The 17641-nt window shown below is 44.3% G+C and overlaps 1 protein-coding gene across 4 annotated transcripts in view; it reads left to right on the forward strand.

Annotated features, from left to right (window-relative positions):
- Window positions 1–17641, forward strand: part of POU2F3 (POU class 2 homeobox 3) — a 105399-nt gene continuing 87758 nt past the window's right edge. For 2 of the 4 annotated variants that reach the window (XM_045839015.1, XM_045839030.1), the window contains exons 1-2: window positions 1–190; window positions 9592–9660. In XM_045839015.1, coding sequence (XP_045694971.1) covers window positions 163–190; window positions 9592–9660 — 97 coding nt within the window. In that variant the 5' untranslated portion in view covers window positions 1–162. Of the gene's footprint in view, window positions 191–5299; window positions 5348–9591; window positions 9661–17641 lie in introns of those variants that run through there. The other 2 variants (XM_045839038.1, XM_045839022.1) reach the window with 2 other exon arrangements.

The following is a 17641-nucleotide window of genomic DNA, read 5'->3' on the forward strand; positions in this document are numbered from 1 at the left end:
TGTTGCCGGGCAGGAGAAGCTGAGTGCGCTATCGCAGCGGTGTCCAAGGCGGCGGCAGCGGTTGGGGGCGGGAGGAAGGAGACCCTGGCTTCTCAGGGGGGCCGGCTGGGGCCCACACGAGGAGCCCGCGGGGGCGCCTGTTTTGGCCCCACCTTGGGCAGGATGGTGAATTTGGAACTCATGCACACAGGTGAGGGAGGAGGGAATGAGCTCAGACAGGTGTCACTGCGAAGGAAGGGTCAAAGGACAGGGCCATCATTCTGGGGGGGTCTTATTCCCTGGTGGCCAGGATAGGGCAGCGTGGATAGCTGGTCACCCGGGGGGGCAGTTTTGGGGAGGTTGATGTTGGGAGTACTTTGGAAAAGGTTGAAGGTGGGGGCTATGGGGTTGGGGGGGGCGGGAGGGCTTCTGAAGTCTCCAATTTGAAGAATGGCAGGTGTATGGGACTTGGGTATGCTGAACTGTTGTGTCTCATTGAAGTTGCCTTGTTCAGTGATTGTAGAAGCATGGCTCACTCACTCAGCCAAGGATGTGGACCTGGGAGTGTATAAGTGAGGAAAATACATGTATCCATATGTTATGTGTTTGGTGTCCTGGGCATTTTTGTGAAATAATGACAAAGTGGGCATCTGTAAGGTCTGGACATGGACCGAGGGGAGGGAGGCAGCTAGGAGAAGTGAGCTGGAAAGGACAATCACAGAGGCACACCTGGGGTGGGTTTCATGCCACCATGTATTGATTAGGGCTTGTGGAAGCATGTGTGCATGTGTATCAGAGGTAAGTCTACCTGTCCCCATGTGAATTGGGAGAGGTGGTAGAGCAAACCCTATGGGTGAAGGTGTGCCCACCTATGTGCTCTGTGGGTCTTAGCAATGCTATAGGGCTCAATGCAAGGGATAAAGGAGGGGTGCCTGTGTTTAGGCGCTGGTCAGGAACTCTGGGACCCCTGTGCAGGGGCCTGTAGAACAAGTGCTTCCATATCTGTGTCTAAGAGGGGGTGGTGACAGACTCATTCTTTGTGATCTGTGTCCCATGTATTCAGATACCATGCCCTCCTTTCCTCAGGGGTGGGAACCTAGCAGGTGGAAAAACTTTCCCAGGAGTCAGTTTCCCCTGTGTGCATGGTATGTGGGCACCTGCTGATCCTTCTTTCCACAGCTGGGTCAAGGCAAGAGTTACTATTATTCCTGAAGGATTGGGCTTGGAGTTAGGGTAAGCCTTCTGGAAATCTGAGGACTGGATCAGAGACCAGTCTTATGGTAATAAAGCTAAACTGAATTTGACTGTTTCAAACTAGCAATTTGCCTCTCAAAAGGGAGCAGCACCCAATGACCTTCATTAGGATTTCAGTGCTATTGACAGGAATTTTGTTACCTGTTCTCCTTTATGAAGGAGTAGGGAGGAAATGTGGGGGGAGGCGATTTTTCCAGCCCACCACAAGAAGCAGAGCAGGCCAGAGGCTTTGGTCCTTTCTGGGGCCCACCAATCCTGAAAACAAGCAGCAGTGTGTGGACATGGAGCCCTAGGGTCCACAGTTCTCCAGACACAGGACCTTCCGGGGAGGGCTAGGTGAGGCTAAAGGAACCACCTGGTGTCATTCAACATTTGGAAACAATCTGTCTTCAGACTCTGTGGCACCAACATGGCGCTGGACATACCTGGGAGTACATCCCCTATTGATTCTTTATAAATATCCTTTGTTCACTTCCCACCAAGAAGATCTTCGTTTGAATGGGAGCAAGAATTCAGAAAGGTCGTCCCCAGTGGCAAGTTCTTTAGGGCCAATATTAGAGACTTCCTGGGGTTTTCTTCACCTCATTATGTATGCAAGCTCCTGCTCTGGAGGAAGTGGGAGAAAGTGAGGCAGATGGGACCCAGCAGGGAAGCAGTTTAGAAGCTAAGAGAATCTCAAAGAAAATAGGAAAGACATTGAGGCTGAGGTGAGAGGGCCTAGCTCCTCCCACACCCCCATACCATAGCCTTGGAAGAAGCTACAGGCTGATGCTTCTTAGAAGACCTGACACCTCTCTCTCAAAGGCAGAAACTGAGATAAACCTAAGGTGGGGTGGCTCTTCAGGGTAGGGTCTCCACCCACCTTGAGTATGTTACTTGATTCATCTCTCTGCATTTATTTGTACTCCCCTCCAGCCCACTGCTTTAGTCTGGGTCCCTGTGTGGTGCTTGGTTCCCCTTCAGGAGCACCTCAGAGTGCTCTCTCAATGTGAGACTTTCTGTGGAACCTCTCTAACTAGATCTCCACTTGAAGGTTCTCCTTCCTTGGTTGTCTCAATGGGCCTTTCAGTCCAGGTTGTCTCTGTAGGATCTTTCAGTGTAGGCCCTGTTCTGGGATCTGTGAGGAAGGGTCCTATGGAGTATCTCATTATAGGATCCCCTCTAGCGTCTCTAAATCCAGGTTCCTCTTGGTGGAACTTTGGTCTTTGGGGTCCTATTTTTCCCCTCACAGTAATCCTATAACCTACTGCTTCTTTATAAATATCACTTTAGTGAATTCCAAGTCCCAGGCCCTTGGGGACTCCTCAGTTGATTTGCTGGAACAGTTTAAGAGGTGGAAGGAAAGGAACAGGAACACACAAAGTAAGGTGTAGAGCCCTCCACTAAGATAGGTCCATAAATACTGTGACCCCTGATAACCTGGGTATAAGGCATGGATTAGTTCTGTCTGGGGCCTCAGTAGTTTGTATTTCATAGAGCATCTTTCACATGGGAGGAGGAGCACCTTAGCAGGCATGAGGTCACCGGACATGGGGGTACCCCAGCCGAGTAAGGGCTGCCCTCTCCCAGGTCACGAACAAGTAGACCGGTAGATAAGAATCAAACAAACAGATGGAGAAGGAGAAAAAAGAGAGGAAAACAGTGAAAATCCAGCCAGAGGGTATCACTTGGCTGGCTCCGGGTATCTCTTTTTCTGCCCTTCTCTCTGTGAGGGCTAGGAAAGAAGGATCAAGTCTCACAGACTGATACCAGTTACAGCCCAGGAATACCATTTGAGTTAGAAGGCCTTATGGTGAGAGGAAGTGGATTTCTCTTGTAGAAGAGAACCTCCTATAGGAAAGAGTAGACACCATGGCTGACTTGAAAGTAGAACTGCTGGATCCCTTGAATTCCCTCTGGTGGAAGTGCTCTCATCAGCAGGTCTGTGTGAGGGAGACACCCAGAGGGTGCTCTAGTCCTTTTCAAAGAGATGAAGGTGGACAGTAGGAGAGAGAAAGGTAGGCCCTCTGCTTTCCCCAGAGGTCTAAGACCAGCGTGGACACTCAACCTGCAGCCTGGGGGCAATACTGCCCCTGGACTTTGCTCCTGCAGGCTCACACATGCATCCTGGTTCACAGATGTGTAAAGAGGACCTGCTCCTAGGTCATGCCAAGGCTCAGGGAGGGGCAAGGTCAGCTGCCAACAACTTGTCCCAGCTTTAGAGTGTGGGGACACCAGGGAGGCAGATGAAAGTCTGTGTCTGGTATCTGGGCTCTTACATAGAGCAGCTGAGCCTCCCCAGGGAAGGGAGTGATGGCAAAGAGCCTACTCAGTTGTGACTGAGATAAGAACAGCCAAGAAGCCTGGCCCCACCCTGCACCTTTCTCCCTCACCCCTGTAAGTGCTGTCTGACAGGTGAAGGGTAATGGCATCTTGGGGAGTTTCGGTGTAGGCTGAGACCCAAAAGCTTGTCCCACCCATTAACCTCAGTCTCCTACCCAACAGGAACAGGTTCTTAGTGTCTTAGCATCCTGTGGAACTTAGAGGAAGTTTTACAGATTATCTCAGCCTGCCCCTTATTTCAGGCTCAAATCCCTGTCCACTCCAGAAGTGTCAGTGTTGCTTCCATAATGGCTACATCAAATGAGTAGATGTCCTGGCAGAGTATGGGCCCTTTGACTCCTTCAAAATTATTTTAGACATAATTAAGACTACCTTTTAAGCTCATTGAAAGGATGAATAAGAAGGCTATTGGGTATATTTAAAGGCTATGCAGAAGATGTGTGTTGAAAGAGAGTTTGGCTTATAGGCATAAAGTTATGATTTAGTTAAAAAGTTACCCTTCTTAAATGTCAGGAGTTTGAAATAAGCTGATTCAGAAAATCTGGTCATCATTCTGGCCTTACTGCATCTTGAACTCTTCCTGTTCGCATGAGAATTTTTCCTATGAAGTCCGAATTTGGAGAATGCCAGTGGTTCCTCAGGTAATGGACAAATTATAATAGCACCAAGATAGAAAAGTAAAGGTGTTTGTTGTATTAGTAAAAGGGGACTATTATCAAAACCTAAGTATCTGTTTAGTTAATTTATTTATCACATGCTTACTTTGTGCCAGGCAGTTTCACTTGCTCCTCACAATAAGCCTGGGAAGTATCTTTATTCCTATTTTTTAGTTGAGAAAACTGAGGTTCAAATATGTGACTAGGGTCCCCCAGCTAGTTACCAATGGCACTGGAATTAAATCCAGGTCTGTCTGCCACCAGAACCCATGCTCTCAATCCCAGGCTCTACTGAGGTAGATTTTAAAAATCACCAAAGGGAGAACTCTCCCCCTCACACATCTTCCCAGCAGTCTGATTTTTCTTAGCACTGCTGAAGAATCCATATGAGAAAGTGAGTGCTGAACACATCTGTGTTAAGCCATGTCTAGCTTCAGGGCTAGTACTTAGGGGTGGGATGAAGCAGAGCCAATTTTTCCATTGGCGTGAAGGTGAGCTGCAGCAGAAGCCCTTTGCAGATGTGTCCAGGTGGCCCACACTAGTTAGTCTGCATATTCATGCATGACAGATCATATAGAGAACTTCAAACTGCAGCAGGAAGGACTTAGGCTCAAGAAATGCTTTCCTAAATGTAGTACACTGGAAGATGTAGCAGAGTGTGGTTGCAAGATTTCCCCTAGAGGTCTGTGACCATGCAGGACAGTGGAGGTCTGGGAAGGGCTATTCCAAGTTCCAAGTATCTACCTGAGAGTTGTCACTTTGGCAGGTCTCAGAAACATTTCTCAGACCACAGTGGCTCCCAAGGTTGCTATTTTCCTCCCCTGCTTCTGGGGTATGCTAAGGGCTGGAGAGCCTCTGGACTCTTCATCTCTGTCTTGCTTGGCAGGACAGTAATCCTTCCTATCCTGTAGTCACTACAGCCTCAGAGGCCACAATTTAAATCTCTGCCAGAGCCACACACATTATTGCCCTAAAAAAACAATACGTAGGCTTCTTCCTACTTTCCTTAGAGTGGAGGTCCACCCTTTCCCCTCATCCTGATCATTTCCAGATCTCTGTGTGGCCAAACTGCTAACTGCCTGATTACCTCATGCAAACTAAGACTACCAGTTTAAATGGGATTGGCTGGCAACCAGGTATGTAAAACTGGCTTACCAAGACTTTATCAAGTTTGAAAGAGTTAAAATGCTGCTCTAGAGAAGAGGGTGGGGAGGTGAGGGTCAACATGATTTGTATAAAATAGTTTTCTGTCTTTAAGGCTTCAGTACTTGGGCAGTTGAATAAGGAGGGTAATTGAGAGAATGAGTTACTGGTAGTTCAAAGTTGTCTCTTTCCTTCTCTCTTCTGATTCTGAAGGAGACTTAGGGACCTCTTAGATGATGGCAGCTATCTGTTGTGGTTAAATATCTAGTTTATTGAAATGAAGCAGGGCAGAGAGGCCAAACTCCCAGCACTTGGGAGCTGAGATGGGCCTTGCCTAGGTCTCTCTCTTTCCAAGGCATTGCCCTATCTTCCATCTCTTTTTCACTGAGCATGTTGGAAGTGTAGTAAAGAAGGTAAGTAAGGATCTTCAAAAGAACAGGATCTCCAGGGAGGACTACAGAGGAGCTACAGTGTGATTCCTAGAGAGTGGGCTCAGAAAACAGAGGCAGAAATTGGAGAAGAAATGTGAGAAGGTGAAGCCTCGGTTCAAGGGTAATCTTACCTTCCAGGGGAGGGTTATTATGGGGGGACGGGGAAAGATGGATATTTCTTATGCTACATCAAAAAGTAAAATAAGACTCTGGCCAAGTTGGAGGTGTAGATAGATACACTTTGCTTCCTCACACAACCAAAAGAAGGACAACAAATTGAAAACAAAAATAACCAGAACTACCAGAAAATTGAACTGTATGGAAGTCAGACAACCAAGGAGTTAAAAAAGAAACATTCATTCAGACTGGTAGGAGGGGCAGAGATGGGCAGCCAGAGTGGAAACTATGTGTGGCAAGGCCCTGGCAGCTGGTGGATGAGGGGAAGTGGTTGGCCGACTGGGCAGTCCCACATTCGCATGAGGATAAACCAGGAGGAGCAACTGAGGAGCAAGACAAACTGCACAACTCAGATTTCCAGCATGGGGAAATAAAGCCTCAAAACCTCTGGATGTAAAAACCTGTGGGAATTATGGTGGTGGGAGAAACTCCCAGGCTTACAGGACAGTTCACTGGAGAGAACTACAGTGTCCTAGAACCCATCCACCTGGGAATCAGCACTAAAAGGGCCAAATTTGCTTGTGGGAAGTGGAGAAAGTAACTGAAAGCTGACTGAAAGTCTGCCAAAAGCTGAGCAAGCAGCATTGTTAACCCTCATACAGCACCCTTCTTTAATAACCCTCCTCCATGTACAGTGCCACAACACAGCAATGTGGGTTGCACCACCCTGGCAAATACCTAAGGCTCTGCACCTTAGAATGTAACAGGTGCACCAAGACAAGAAAATATAGCCAAATGAAAGAACAGATCAACACTCCAGAGAAAGAACTAAGCGATGAGGAGATAGCCAACCTATAGGATACAGAGTTCAAATAATTGGTAATCAGAATGCTGACAGAAATGGTTGGGTATGGTCATAAAATAGAGGAAAAAGTAAAGGCTATGCAAAGTGAAGTAAAGAAAAATATGCAGGGGACCACAGCATGAATGGGACTGGGGAGCATTATGCTAAGTGAAATAAGCCAGGCAATGAAAGACAGATACCATATGATTTCACCTATAAGTGGAACCTAATCAACAAAACAAACAAGCAAGCAAAATATAACCAGAGACATTGAAATTAAGAACAAACATACAGTAACCAGAGGGGACGTGGCAGGGGATAATGGGGGGAAAAGGGGGGAAGGGTTTTCAAGATCATCTATGAAGGACACATGGACAAAACCAAAGGAGGGTGGGATTGAGGGTGGGAGGTGGGGATGGCTGGGGTGGGGTGAGTGGTGGGGGGAAAATGGAGACAACTTTACTTGAACAACAATTAAAAAAGTAAAATTAAAAAAATAAAAGAAAAATATACAGGGAACCAACAGTGAAGGGAAAGAAACTGGGAATCAAATCAATTATTTGGAACAGAAGGAAGAAATAAACATTCAAGCAGATCAGAAAGACAAAACATTCAAAAAAATGAGGAGAGACTTAGGAACCTCCGGGACAACTGTAAATGTCCAACATCCAAATCATAGGGGTGCCAGCAGGAGAAGAACAAGAGCAAGAAATTGAAAACTTATTTGAACAAATAATGAAGGAAAACTTCCCCAATCTGCCATAGGAAATAGACTTCCAGGAAATCCTGGGAGCTCAGAGAGTCCCGAAGAAGTTGGACCCAAGGAGGAACACCCAAGACACATCATAATTAAATTACCCAGATCAAACATAAGGAGAAAATCTTAAAAGCAGCAAGAGAAAAGGATACAGTTACCTACAAAGGAATTCCCATAAGACTATCAGCTGATTTCTCAAAAGAAACTTAAGAGACAAGAAGGGGATGGAAAGAAGTATTCAAAGTCATGAAAAGGAACTACAACTAAGATTACTCTATCCAGCAAAGCTATCATTTAAAATGGAAGGGCAGATAAAGTGCTTCCCAGATAAGGTCAAGTTAAAGGAGTTCATCATCACCAAGCTCTTATTATATGAAATGTTAAAGGGACTTATCTATGAAAAAGAAAATGATAAAAAAAATATGAACAGTAAAATGACAACAAACTCACAACTACCAACAACTGAACCTAAAAACAAAAACAAACTAAGCAAACAACTAGAACAGGAAAGGAATCACAGAAATGGGGATCACATGGTTATCAGCAGGGAGGGGGAGAAGGGAGAATGGGGAAAAGGAACAGGGAATACGAAGCACAAATGGTAAGTACAAAATAGACAGGGGAAGGTTAAGAATATTATAGGAAATGGAGAAGCCAAAAAATTTATATGTATGACCCATGGATATGAACTAAGAAGAAGGAGAATGGAGATCACGTGGAGGGTGACATGCAGGGTGGAGAGGGATAAAGGGGAGAAAAAAAAATGGGACAACTGTAATAGTACAATCAATCAAATATATTTTTTAAAAAAGAAAACAAACCCTCACATATGCTGTCTACAAGTTACTTCAGATAGAAAGACACACACAGACTGAAAGTAAAGGAATGGAAAAAGACATTTCATGAAAATGGTATTCTTTTTTAAAAGCTGGGATAGCAATACTTTTGCCAGACAAAATAGACTTTCAAACAAAGCCTATAACAATAGTCACAGAAGGACCCAACATTATACTTCTGGGTACTTATCTGAAGAAACCCAAAACACTAAATGGAAAAGTCATCCACATGTTCATTACAGTATTATGTACTGTATATAATACTCTATAATGTACTCTATATTTACAATAGCCAAGATAGGGAAGCAACCTAAATGTCCATCAATAGGTGAATGGATAAAGAAGCAGTGCCTATATATAATGGAATATGACTCAGCCATAAAAAAGAATGAAATCTTGCCATCTATAACAACGTCAATGTCCATAGTGGGTATTGTGCAGAGTGAAATAAATTAGACAAAGACAAATACTATGTGATTTCACTTATGTGTGGAATCTGAAAAATAAAATAAGCAAATAACTCAAACAGAAATGGACTCATAGATACAGAGAACAATTTTGACAGTTGCCAGATGGGAGGGGAGTTGAGGAGATAAGTAAAAAAGGTGAAGGTATTAAGAAGTACAGATTGGTAGCTGCAGAATAGTCATGGGGATGTATCATAGACAGCACCATAGGGGATATAGTCGATAATACTGTAAAAACTATATATAGTGTCAGATGGGTACTAGATTTATCAGGTGATCACTTTGTAAGTTATATAACTGTTTAATCACTATGTTGTACACCTGAAACTAATATAATATTGTAAGTCAACTGTACTGAAAAATAAAAATTATTAATGATGGAAAAAATAATTAAAATAAATTCCCCAAATCCAGAATGACATGAGGATTAAGAATGGGTCTTAATCCCATTCTTTCCCACCTCCACTATACCCCTCCCTTGTTAAATTTTTACCAACAGTGCCTGGTAATAGAAGGAAATGGTGATACATGATGCAAAAAGTGAGAGACCTTGTAGTAGCATGGGATAAAGGAAAAAGAAAGGCAAGGGAAAGGAGCCAAGCATGGGAGGAGGGGATATGTGCCCAGAGTTTATGAATATTCTAATAGTTGGGTGTTCAAGAGTCAGGAATTTGAAAGCCTGGTGGTTGTTGTAATTACACATTCATCTTTGCTATTAAAGCCAAATATATCATAGCAAGGAAAATTGTGACCTGTTATTAAAATCAGTTGTGTTTTCCCTGTAGATATCAAGATGAGTGGGGATGTAGCAGATTCCACAGATGTTCGTAGTGCTCTCAGCCAAGTGGAGACAGGTAAGGGTCTTTTCTTCTGTGGAAGGGTACAGGAAAACAGCTGGTGGGAAAGAGCTGTTAAAAATCTTTAAACCATGTGGTATCTCTTCCTTTATCTTTTAGCCAATTAGATGCAAAAGTTGGGTCCTAGGAAATGAAGGACTTCTCTGGAGACATGGGATATGACACTGCAACCTTTGAATAGTACATACTGGTCTACAGTGGAACAAAACTTCTGAAACTAGACTAGAAAAGGGCCATATTCTTAGAAACAAAACAGAACAATTAGGGAGAAGTTTCACTTTTTGAGGCACAACTCCAACACCCCTAAAAGTGGCAGGCTGTGTTCCCAACTGCTACTGACTGACAGAAGGCAGAACTTGTCTAGTAGATGGGAACCACAGCATTTTAACCCCAGATTTCTCAATAGTCCTAATCATGGAACTAACCAAAGATACCCTGTGCAAGTGTTCCTCTTCTAAATTATGTGTGTGTGGGTGGTAAATAGACTTAGAGAGAAAGGGTTGGTGGCTGAAGGTGACTTTGCTTTATGAAGAAGAAAAGAAGACAGGGAAGAATTGAGAAGAAAGTTTCATACCTGTCTGCTTTTAACTTTATAGTGCAAGCCTTGGTTTGAAAACTCTATATAATTAAAAATAACTTAGAGAAAGATGAGTATAAATTGTAACACCACCAAATACCTTTAAAAGCATCCCAGTAAGGTCTCAATTAGTCTTTTATCTGGATCATGGGAGATGTAGAAATTAGAAGTAGAAGAAAATCAAAGTCCCTCAGAGCTAAAATCTTTTTCTAGGTCTTCAGATACAGCCTAGTTCCACTCTTGAAACTAAAAGGCTTGGGATAAGGTACAAAAATAATTGGGGCCTTAGGGAGTGGGGCACCTGCAAGATGCATTTACCATAATTTTTTCCATCCCCAATCTAATATTCAAACAGCATCTATTTGCATAGGTAGAGCTACAGGCTTCATAATTTGCTTCATGTATATGGACAGCTGAACTAGAAGAATATGGGTCAGTTGTATTCATTTTGCTGTTGAATTATTATCAGAGTATATTTTCCTAAGGTTCTGTGGGATGGGATACCTGTTCCTCTTAGTTGAGAAAAAAATTCTCTCCAATCTCAAAAACTCCAGTCCAGCTGGAGACTGATAGGCAGGCATAGTCTAGGCTCTGACACTCTATTCTAGGGAAAAAAAACCAAGCCTAGAAACCAGGATTCAGGAGAAGTTGGATCACCCCTTACTGGCAGGCTGGAACCAACTCTGTTCACTTGGGCAGGTTATATTGCCCCAGGTACATGGGGACACGGCTAAGAGAATATTAATGTGGGCAGAAGACCACACTTAGCAGGCTGGAACCCATGCTCTGTTATTAGTTACGTGACCAAGTTATGTTGGGGTAAGAAGGAGCTACACAGAACCCCGAAAGGTGAACCAGGAGAGGGAGGGAGTTCAGATCCTAGGTTGGGTTAGAAAGGTTAAATTATTATTGACAGTTTAAGTAAGTTCTGACCTCCTATCTGGGACTGTGGGAACTATGTACAGACTAGGTTCTAAGGAGAAATAATCCAGATATAAACTGGGACTTTTGGAATTTGACTATCATCCCAGGATTACTGCCAATTCAATATGTGACCTTAGACCAGCCAATTTGCCTCCTTAGAAGGCAGGAAGAGATGACCTTTGAAGATTAGATTTAGAATCAAACAGACCTGGGATAAAAATCACAGACCTGCTGCTTACTGGTTGCATGATCTGCAAAGTTAATTTAGCCTTGTCTCTTCTGTAAAGGGGAACAATTTATGCACACCTTTGGGAATGGGTTGAGAGTTAGCTGAGATTATGTTTAAAGGCCTTAGCACAGTGACAGCTGTGATCATCATTACCTCTAATGGCATCATTAGGATTCTGTGATTCTGTAGTATACAGAATGATCATCACTGCTTAGTGCTTTGGGGCTGCAGGTAGCTGGGGTGCTCTTCTCCCCTTCATTCAGGCCCAGTGACTCAGCCCCACAGGTTGATTTTTCTCCTTTCACTATTCAGTAAATGATTCTGTATGCCCCCTAAACTCCATGGAGAAGGTGAAGTCCATGTTGTCTGTAACTTCTCCAACCCTAGTCTTTCACTTACAGGACTCAGCTCTGTGGCTAGTAGCATCCATACTTAGGTGATTGCCAAATCACTGCATGTTTTTAAGGGCAAGAAAAAAGAGGTAGCAAATTAAAGTAACCAAACTTCCTGAAAAGTCATTCTTACTCATTTTTTAAAGAGGAGAGCTTATTGTGAGTCACAGTGGTTACCAACTTGGTTTTATGGCTTTCTTTGGATTTTTAAAAGGCAGATTCCCCTTCCCAGCAGCTCATGAATTAAGGGGTTTGTGTCTGGGTTTAAAGAAACTATAAACAAAGATGACCTAGAAAGCCCCAGCTCCCTGAGAGCACCCTCTGTGTTATGTAAAATCCCCAAAAGGCACAAGTTGAGGGGGAGCTGGGAAAGGAGGTGACTTTTCCCATCCACACTGGCCCAGACTGCAAAGGAGAGCATTTTGAGATGCAGACATAGATCTCCTGGTTGATAGACACCTGGCAGGGCAGGTCGGTCTTTTTTTCCCTTTCTTTCTGCATATCCTTTAGTTAAAGCATAGTTGGAGGAAAAACTGCTCAAGGCCTCAGAGTATGACAGCGCTAGGGACCAGAGGAGGCTCCCAATCCCCTGTCCAGTGCTCTTTCTACACCCTTCAGAGGACTGAAGCTAAGCTGTTTCTAGATATCTATACTATTAGCTTTTCTGTCAATTCCTTTTACCTGCTACCTACTGTTACTTTTACTTCATTTTGTAGTCTGACAGCATTTTTTTGTTGTTGTTGTCAATTGAGTGGTTGATAAGAATATACCCAACACACATTTCAAAAGCCCCCAGATATGTAACTGACAACCCCCAAATACCTATGCAGCTAACCCTATGACTTTTGACCACACTGGTCTCAGCATAGCCTCAAACTCAGAGTTGGACAAATCTGGTAGGCTCAGGAGAAAGGAGGGAAAGAACATTTACATTCACGGAGTCACCTCTCCATACCTGGGCACATGTATATGTACCCAAAACTTTACATACATCATCTCATTTTTTATTCTTACAATTCCCATTTTTACCCATAAGGAAATTAGGACTCAGAATGAGAAACTAACTTGCCCAGGGTCACACAGCTTTAAACTCCAGGCTCTGCCATGATCTCCCTGCAGACTATTGGGCAAGTGTTTTCTCACCTGCACCTTTATTTTTCTCCTTATAAAGAAGGGGTTTGTATAATCTCTAAGGGCTGAATTTTAAAAGGTATGTACATGGTTCCACTTTTCCAAATTCTCTCCCATCAGTTTCCACACTCTGCATTTATAAGTAGGCTTTCTCAGTGTCGAATTCTCCTTCTCCACCTTACCCCCCTCAGCCCCTCACATTTCCTTCTTTCCAGCTTTCCTTTCAGCATTCTCTCATCTGACACCTCCAGCTGCCATGCTGTGTTCTGTCTCTAGTCCTCTTCTCTGACCTGGCTGGTAGTCCCCTAATCAACATTTGTAGAGCACATTTGGGTCAGACCTTGGGCCCAGAAAGATGAAGAATCAACCCTGTCCTCACAGGGCCTTTCTCTTAGTGCAGGAATCCCACGGTGGAGTGGATAATGGTACCTACTTGTGTCTGGAAGAATACACCCAAACACAATGCATTTAGCCTTCACATTAATTTTGTGAGGGTAGGTGTTGTATCCCACTTTGCAGATGAGGAAGGTGAGGATGGTGATGAAAAAGAATATTAGCTGATTTCCCCAATATTACATACCTTGTAAATGACAAAACTAAACCTGGGTCTTTCTAGTAGCTTTCTATTCAAAGATGGTGGTGGAAAGACGGGACCAACCTGGGGAACCAGAGACAGAGGATACAAGAGAGTGGCAGCAGCAGGGGAGATGACAAGATTATGGATGGTGGCACTGATGATAGGAGTTATAGGGGAACCAAATGCCTGGAAGGTGGAGTGGTGTAGTTCAGGAGGCAGAGCCCTATCTGGGGCCATTATACTTGTTTGGGAAGAGAGAAAGGGCTGGGGTCATGTCATTCCCTTAGAGAGTGAGAATCTAACCCCTGAGAGGACTTTCTCCTCATCTCTTATCCCGAAACAGCCTCACCAATACACCAGCTCCTTTCCCACCTTGCCACCCCATTTGACAAGGAATTTGAGGTGGGGTTGCAAACCCAGATGACAATGGAGAAAATGCCTTAGCACCCTTGTCCTACTCAGAGATCTGTGACTGTATGAGGATAACCCAGAGGAAGAAAAGGAGAGCTAGAAATAAGGGAGAACAGGGCTTTGTCAGTTGCCTCTTCCTGTTGCCCCTCTTCTTCAGCTTCCATTGTCCTGTCTGTGTGGTAGAAGGACTAACACCTGTCCACCCTTGGTGCTAGAAGGACCACCAAGGCAAGATAGCTGTTTGGGGAACCTGTGCAGAAAGTCTCCCCACTTAACCCTGAGAGCTTTCAACATGGTTTTAAGAAGGAATAGGCATGATTGTATAAGGGATCCCAGGAGGTTCGTGATCTTCATAAGATCCCAGAGAAAGAATGAGTATCTGACCCAAGACTAGAAATTCCTTCTCAGTCTTTGCATTCCCAGGGCCTCCCTATCTCCACCTGTACTCAGTCCCCAAGACAAGAAGTTGAGGATAAAGAAAATATGTCTCATCATGACCCAGAGGCAAAGATTCAGGCAGAAACAAGCAGAAGCCTTTAGAGATGAGTGTGGTTTTTCAATACAAATACTTATTGAATAAAACTATCCTTTCAAGTGCAGAGAAGACAGAAGAAATCTAGGAAGTGCTTGCGGTGAGGGAAGAGTTGGAGGGAAGTGCAGAAGAATATCCTATTGACAGCCCTTTCTAAGTGAGGCACGTGTGTACATACACATGCACACCCTCCAGTTTATGATTAAAAGAGTGGGTGTGAAAGTGCTTTGTAAAGTGTATACCACATTACAAATACAATCTACTCCTAGGCTGATAATTATTAGAAACATTCAGGAGACAAGATAAAGAGCTGTCAGTGAATGATTTGGGACAAAGCTGCTTGTGCCCTGGACTTGAGTTTTCTCCTTGTGACTTGCGGAGAAAAGTTCTGCAGGAGTAGAATGAAGGGGGTGGGCTGGGTAGTCCCCAGGATTTGAGCTTTGACTCTCGTCCTGTACCTCAATCTGTACCTACTCCATTCCTTACCTCTCTGGAAGAGAAAAGTAAAGCTATGATCTCACCAGACATCCAGGTAGAACTGATATGAATTTCTGAGGATGGAAGGATTCTGAGAGGACATCTTGTTAATAATACCTCTCTCTTCCTCTGGAGACATTTTAAAATCATCTCTAGAAAATTTTAAAAATCTACTGTTCTTAGATTTTTTTCCATTCATCTATCCTCCACTATTAAGAAAAGCTCACCCCACAATTTCTCTTGGCCAACTATTCTTGTAGGATATAATCCTCAGTGCCTGGAAGTGCTTTCTTATCTCTCACTGAAGATGGTCATGCTGCACCATAAGCCCCATTGCCTTTGATTTTAACCTTCTCAAACCAGAGAGGCTTCCATCCCATCTTGTTTCCATTTTCTGTGACAGGGAGATTAGAAGGTCTCATTGACCACATAGGCTTCATACTATGGCTCTGAGATATCAGGAGAGCAGCCTGTATTGTCAGAAATCCCCTATCTACCTCTAGTACTCAGAGAACCTTAGCAAATAAAACAGCTGCAACAACCTCTTACACCTGTATCACACTCTTACAACTCACATAAAATTTACTTTTATGTTCATAAATTCCCAAACCCAAGCCCACAGGACAAGGCAGGACCATGCTGCTCAGATGGCTGGGCTAGTTCTGCCTGGTATCAGTTCCTCTTCCTTTTAGAGGTTTGTTGAAGGAAATGGTCCTCCCATCATCTGCCCTGTTGCCATCTCTATGGACCCCAGAAGAGCATGGACCTCCTTTCTTTTCAACCTAAAAGGGAAAAAATTGAGGGACCTAGTAAGGGGTATCACTGTGCTGTCTTTACCAATCTGAGCTCCACTTAGTTCCATTAGTGGTCATTATTTAGAGCATAGCTTGTCAAACAATCTGAAGTGCATGACCAGTTATTTTACTTCCAATACTGTCATAGACCAGTACTTGGTCCAACTGTGCAGGACGAGCACACCGCTGGCACCCACCACGCACATTCATTAGGACCCAAATTGCTCTACACCTGCATCAACAAAGCGAGCCCACTAATCAAGTGGTTGGGGTTCTCTTAACATTTCTAAATTCTTACTTTCTGTGTTTATACATATTGAATCTCACACCTTAATAGACAGTTCACAGACTGGCCATGAACAGTGGAGTACACTGAGGTGCTCTGCCTTGGAGGAGTTTGCAGTGTATATCAGAATATCCCTTTCCTTCGGCATTCTATGAGCAATGGCTACAGCTGACCCTGGATACATCTTGAGACCTTCTTAACATTCCTCCTAATCCTATTGTGGGCATTGTTAGAGTGATGAGAGGAAATCCACTAGGAAAGAGGGTCCCAGGCTATCCTTTGCTGACAGGGATGACAATACCTACACAGAGGCTGAGAGTCTGGATTTTGAGGAATATCCAGAGACTCAGGCCACTACAGCTTCCTGGGCCTCAGCCCTTCACTAAGTCACCAAAATTGTAGCACCCCTCCTCCCCAGCTGCGAATAAATGCCTCTGGTATCTTGGGTCCATCCTCTTCCTCAAGAAACAATTAGGGCAATGAACGCCTGATGTGGAAAAGTGCTAAATAAGTGGAAAAAGAATTTAAAGTAAAATGAGTAACCAAATTAGGGTGTCCGAGGGTCTTCAGGAGCAGCCACAATCCAGGCATTAACTACAATGAAATGTAATTACAATTTGTTCTACCCCATCCTACAAGACACACACAGAGACCCACACTCACAAAATCCCCACCTCACAACCTTCTGAAAGGCTGACGGGTGTATCCACTGAAAGTCTTTCTTTTTGGTCCAGGCTGCTCTGTCAAAGACAGGCTTAGGTCCTTGAGGGGGCTTGGGAAGCTAAACAGGTGTCTGGAAATGGAAATTGGAATCTCAGACAGCTTTTGATGATAGATTTCTTGAGTCCAAATCATTCTCCAAAGCAAGGGATTTGCCTAGGATGGCCCGCCTTTGGGAAGAGTTGCTAAGAGGAGAAGCTTGGTCCAGCTTCTCTCTCATCCCTGCTCCCCACAGCCTTTGGTCTGAGAGAGGAGGAAAAGAATGGGCTTAAGTGTCCTTCAAAGGGAAGCTGTATGCAGTCATTTCAGCTGAGGCTGTTTCTCCCTTACTAGAGCCTGAGGAGAGCCTGGCAGTGCAGTCCAGGATCAGAGAATGAAGAGACCCATTTCATTTCTAAGGGACTGCAGCCACTGACACTTCAAAGTCCCCTCCTGGCACCTCCAGGGACTAGTGCTCAGTGCTGGGGGTGGGGGGAGGGTGCTCCTTGGGTAACAGTAGGGCCCTGGGAGACTCAGGGAGGGAGGTCAAGCTTTTGTACCAAGCCAGGAGCATGGGAAACTGAGCTGCAGGCATCTTCCCAAAAGCACCAGTGCTATTGACTTAAAAAAATAATAGATATTAATTTGCATGACATTTTACATACAGGTTTCATGTTGTGCTTTTCACCTCCTGCCACTGGCACCTCCAAAGACCCCTAGGTTTTCCCTCTCCTGCCCCCAGAGTAAGGGCATTGCTGTGTGTTGTCTAGCCTTCAGAACTTTCCTACCACCATCTAGCCTATTCTTGGATTAGCCCAGAGTGGGGTGGGGGACAGGAGTTGGCCTTATTTAGGTGTGCCCAATTCAGTTTTGCCAGAGAGGTGTAGGCAGGCAGCCTGGCAGATCTGGACTCTGCTGGGCACCTTGGTTAGGGGCATCTTGGTTAGGG

Source organism: Phyllostomus hastatus, unplaced genomic scaffold (genome assembly GCF_019186645.2).
Source record: "Phyllostomus hastatus isolate PE091 unplaced genomic scaffold, TTU_PhHast_1.1 phas_contig_113, whole genome shotgun sequence".
Lineage (NCBI taxonomy): Eukaryota > Metazoa > Chordata > Mammalia > Chiroptera > Phyllostomidae > Phyllostomus > Phyllostomus hastatus.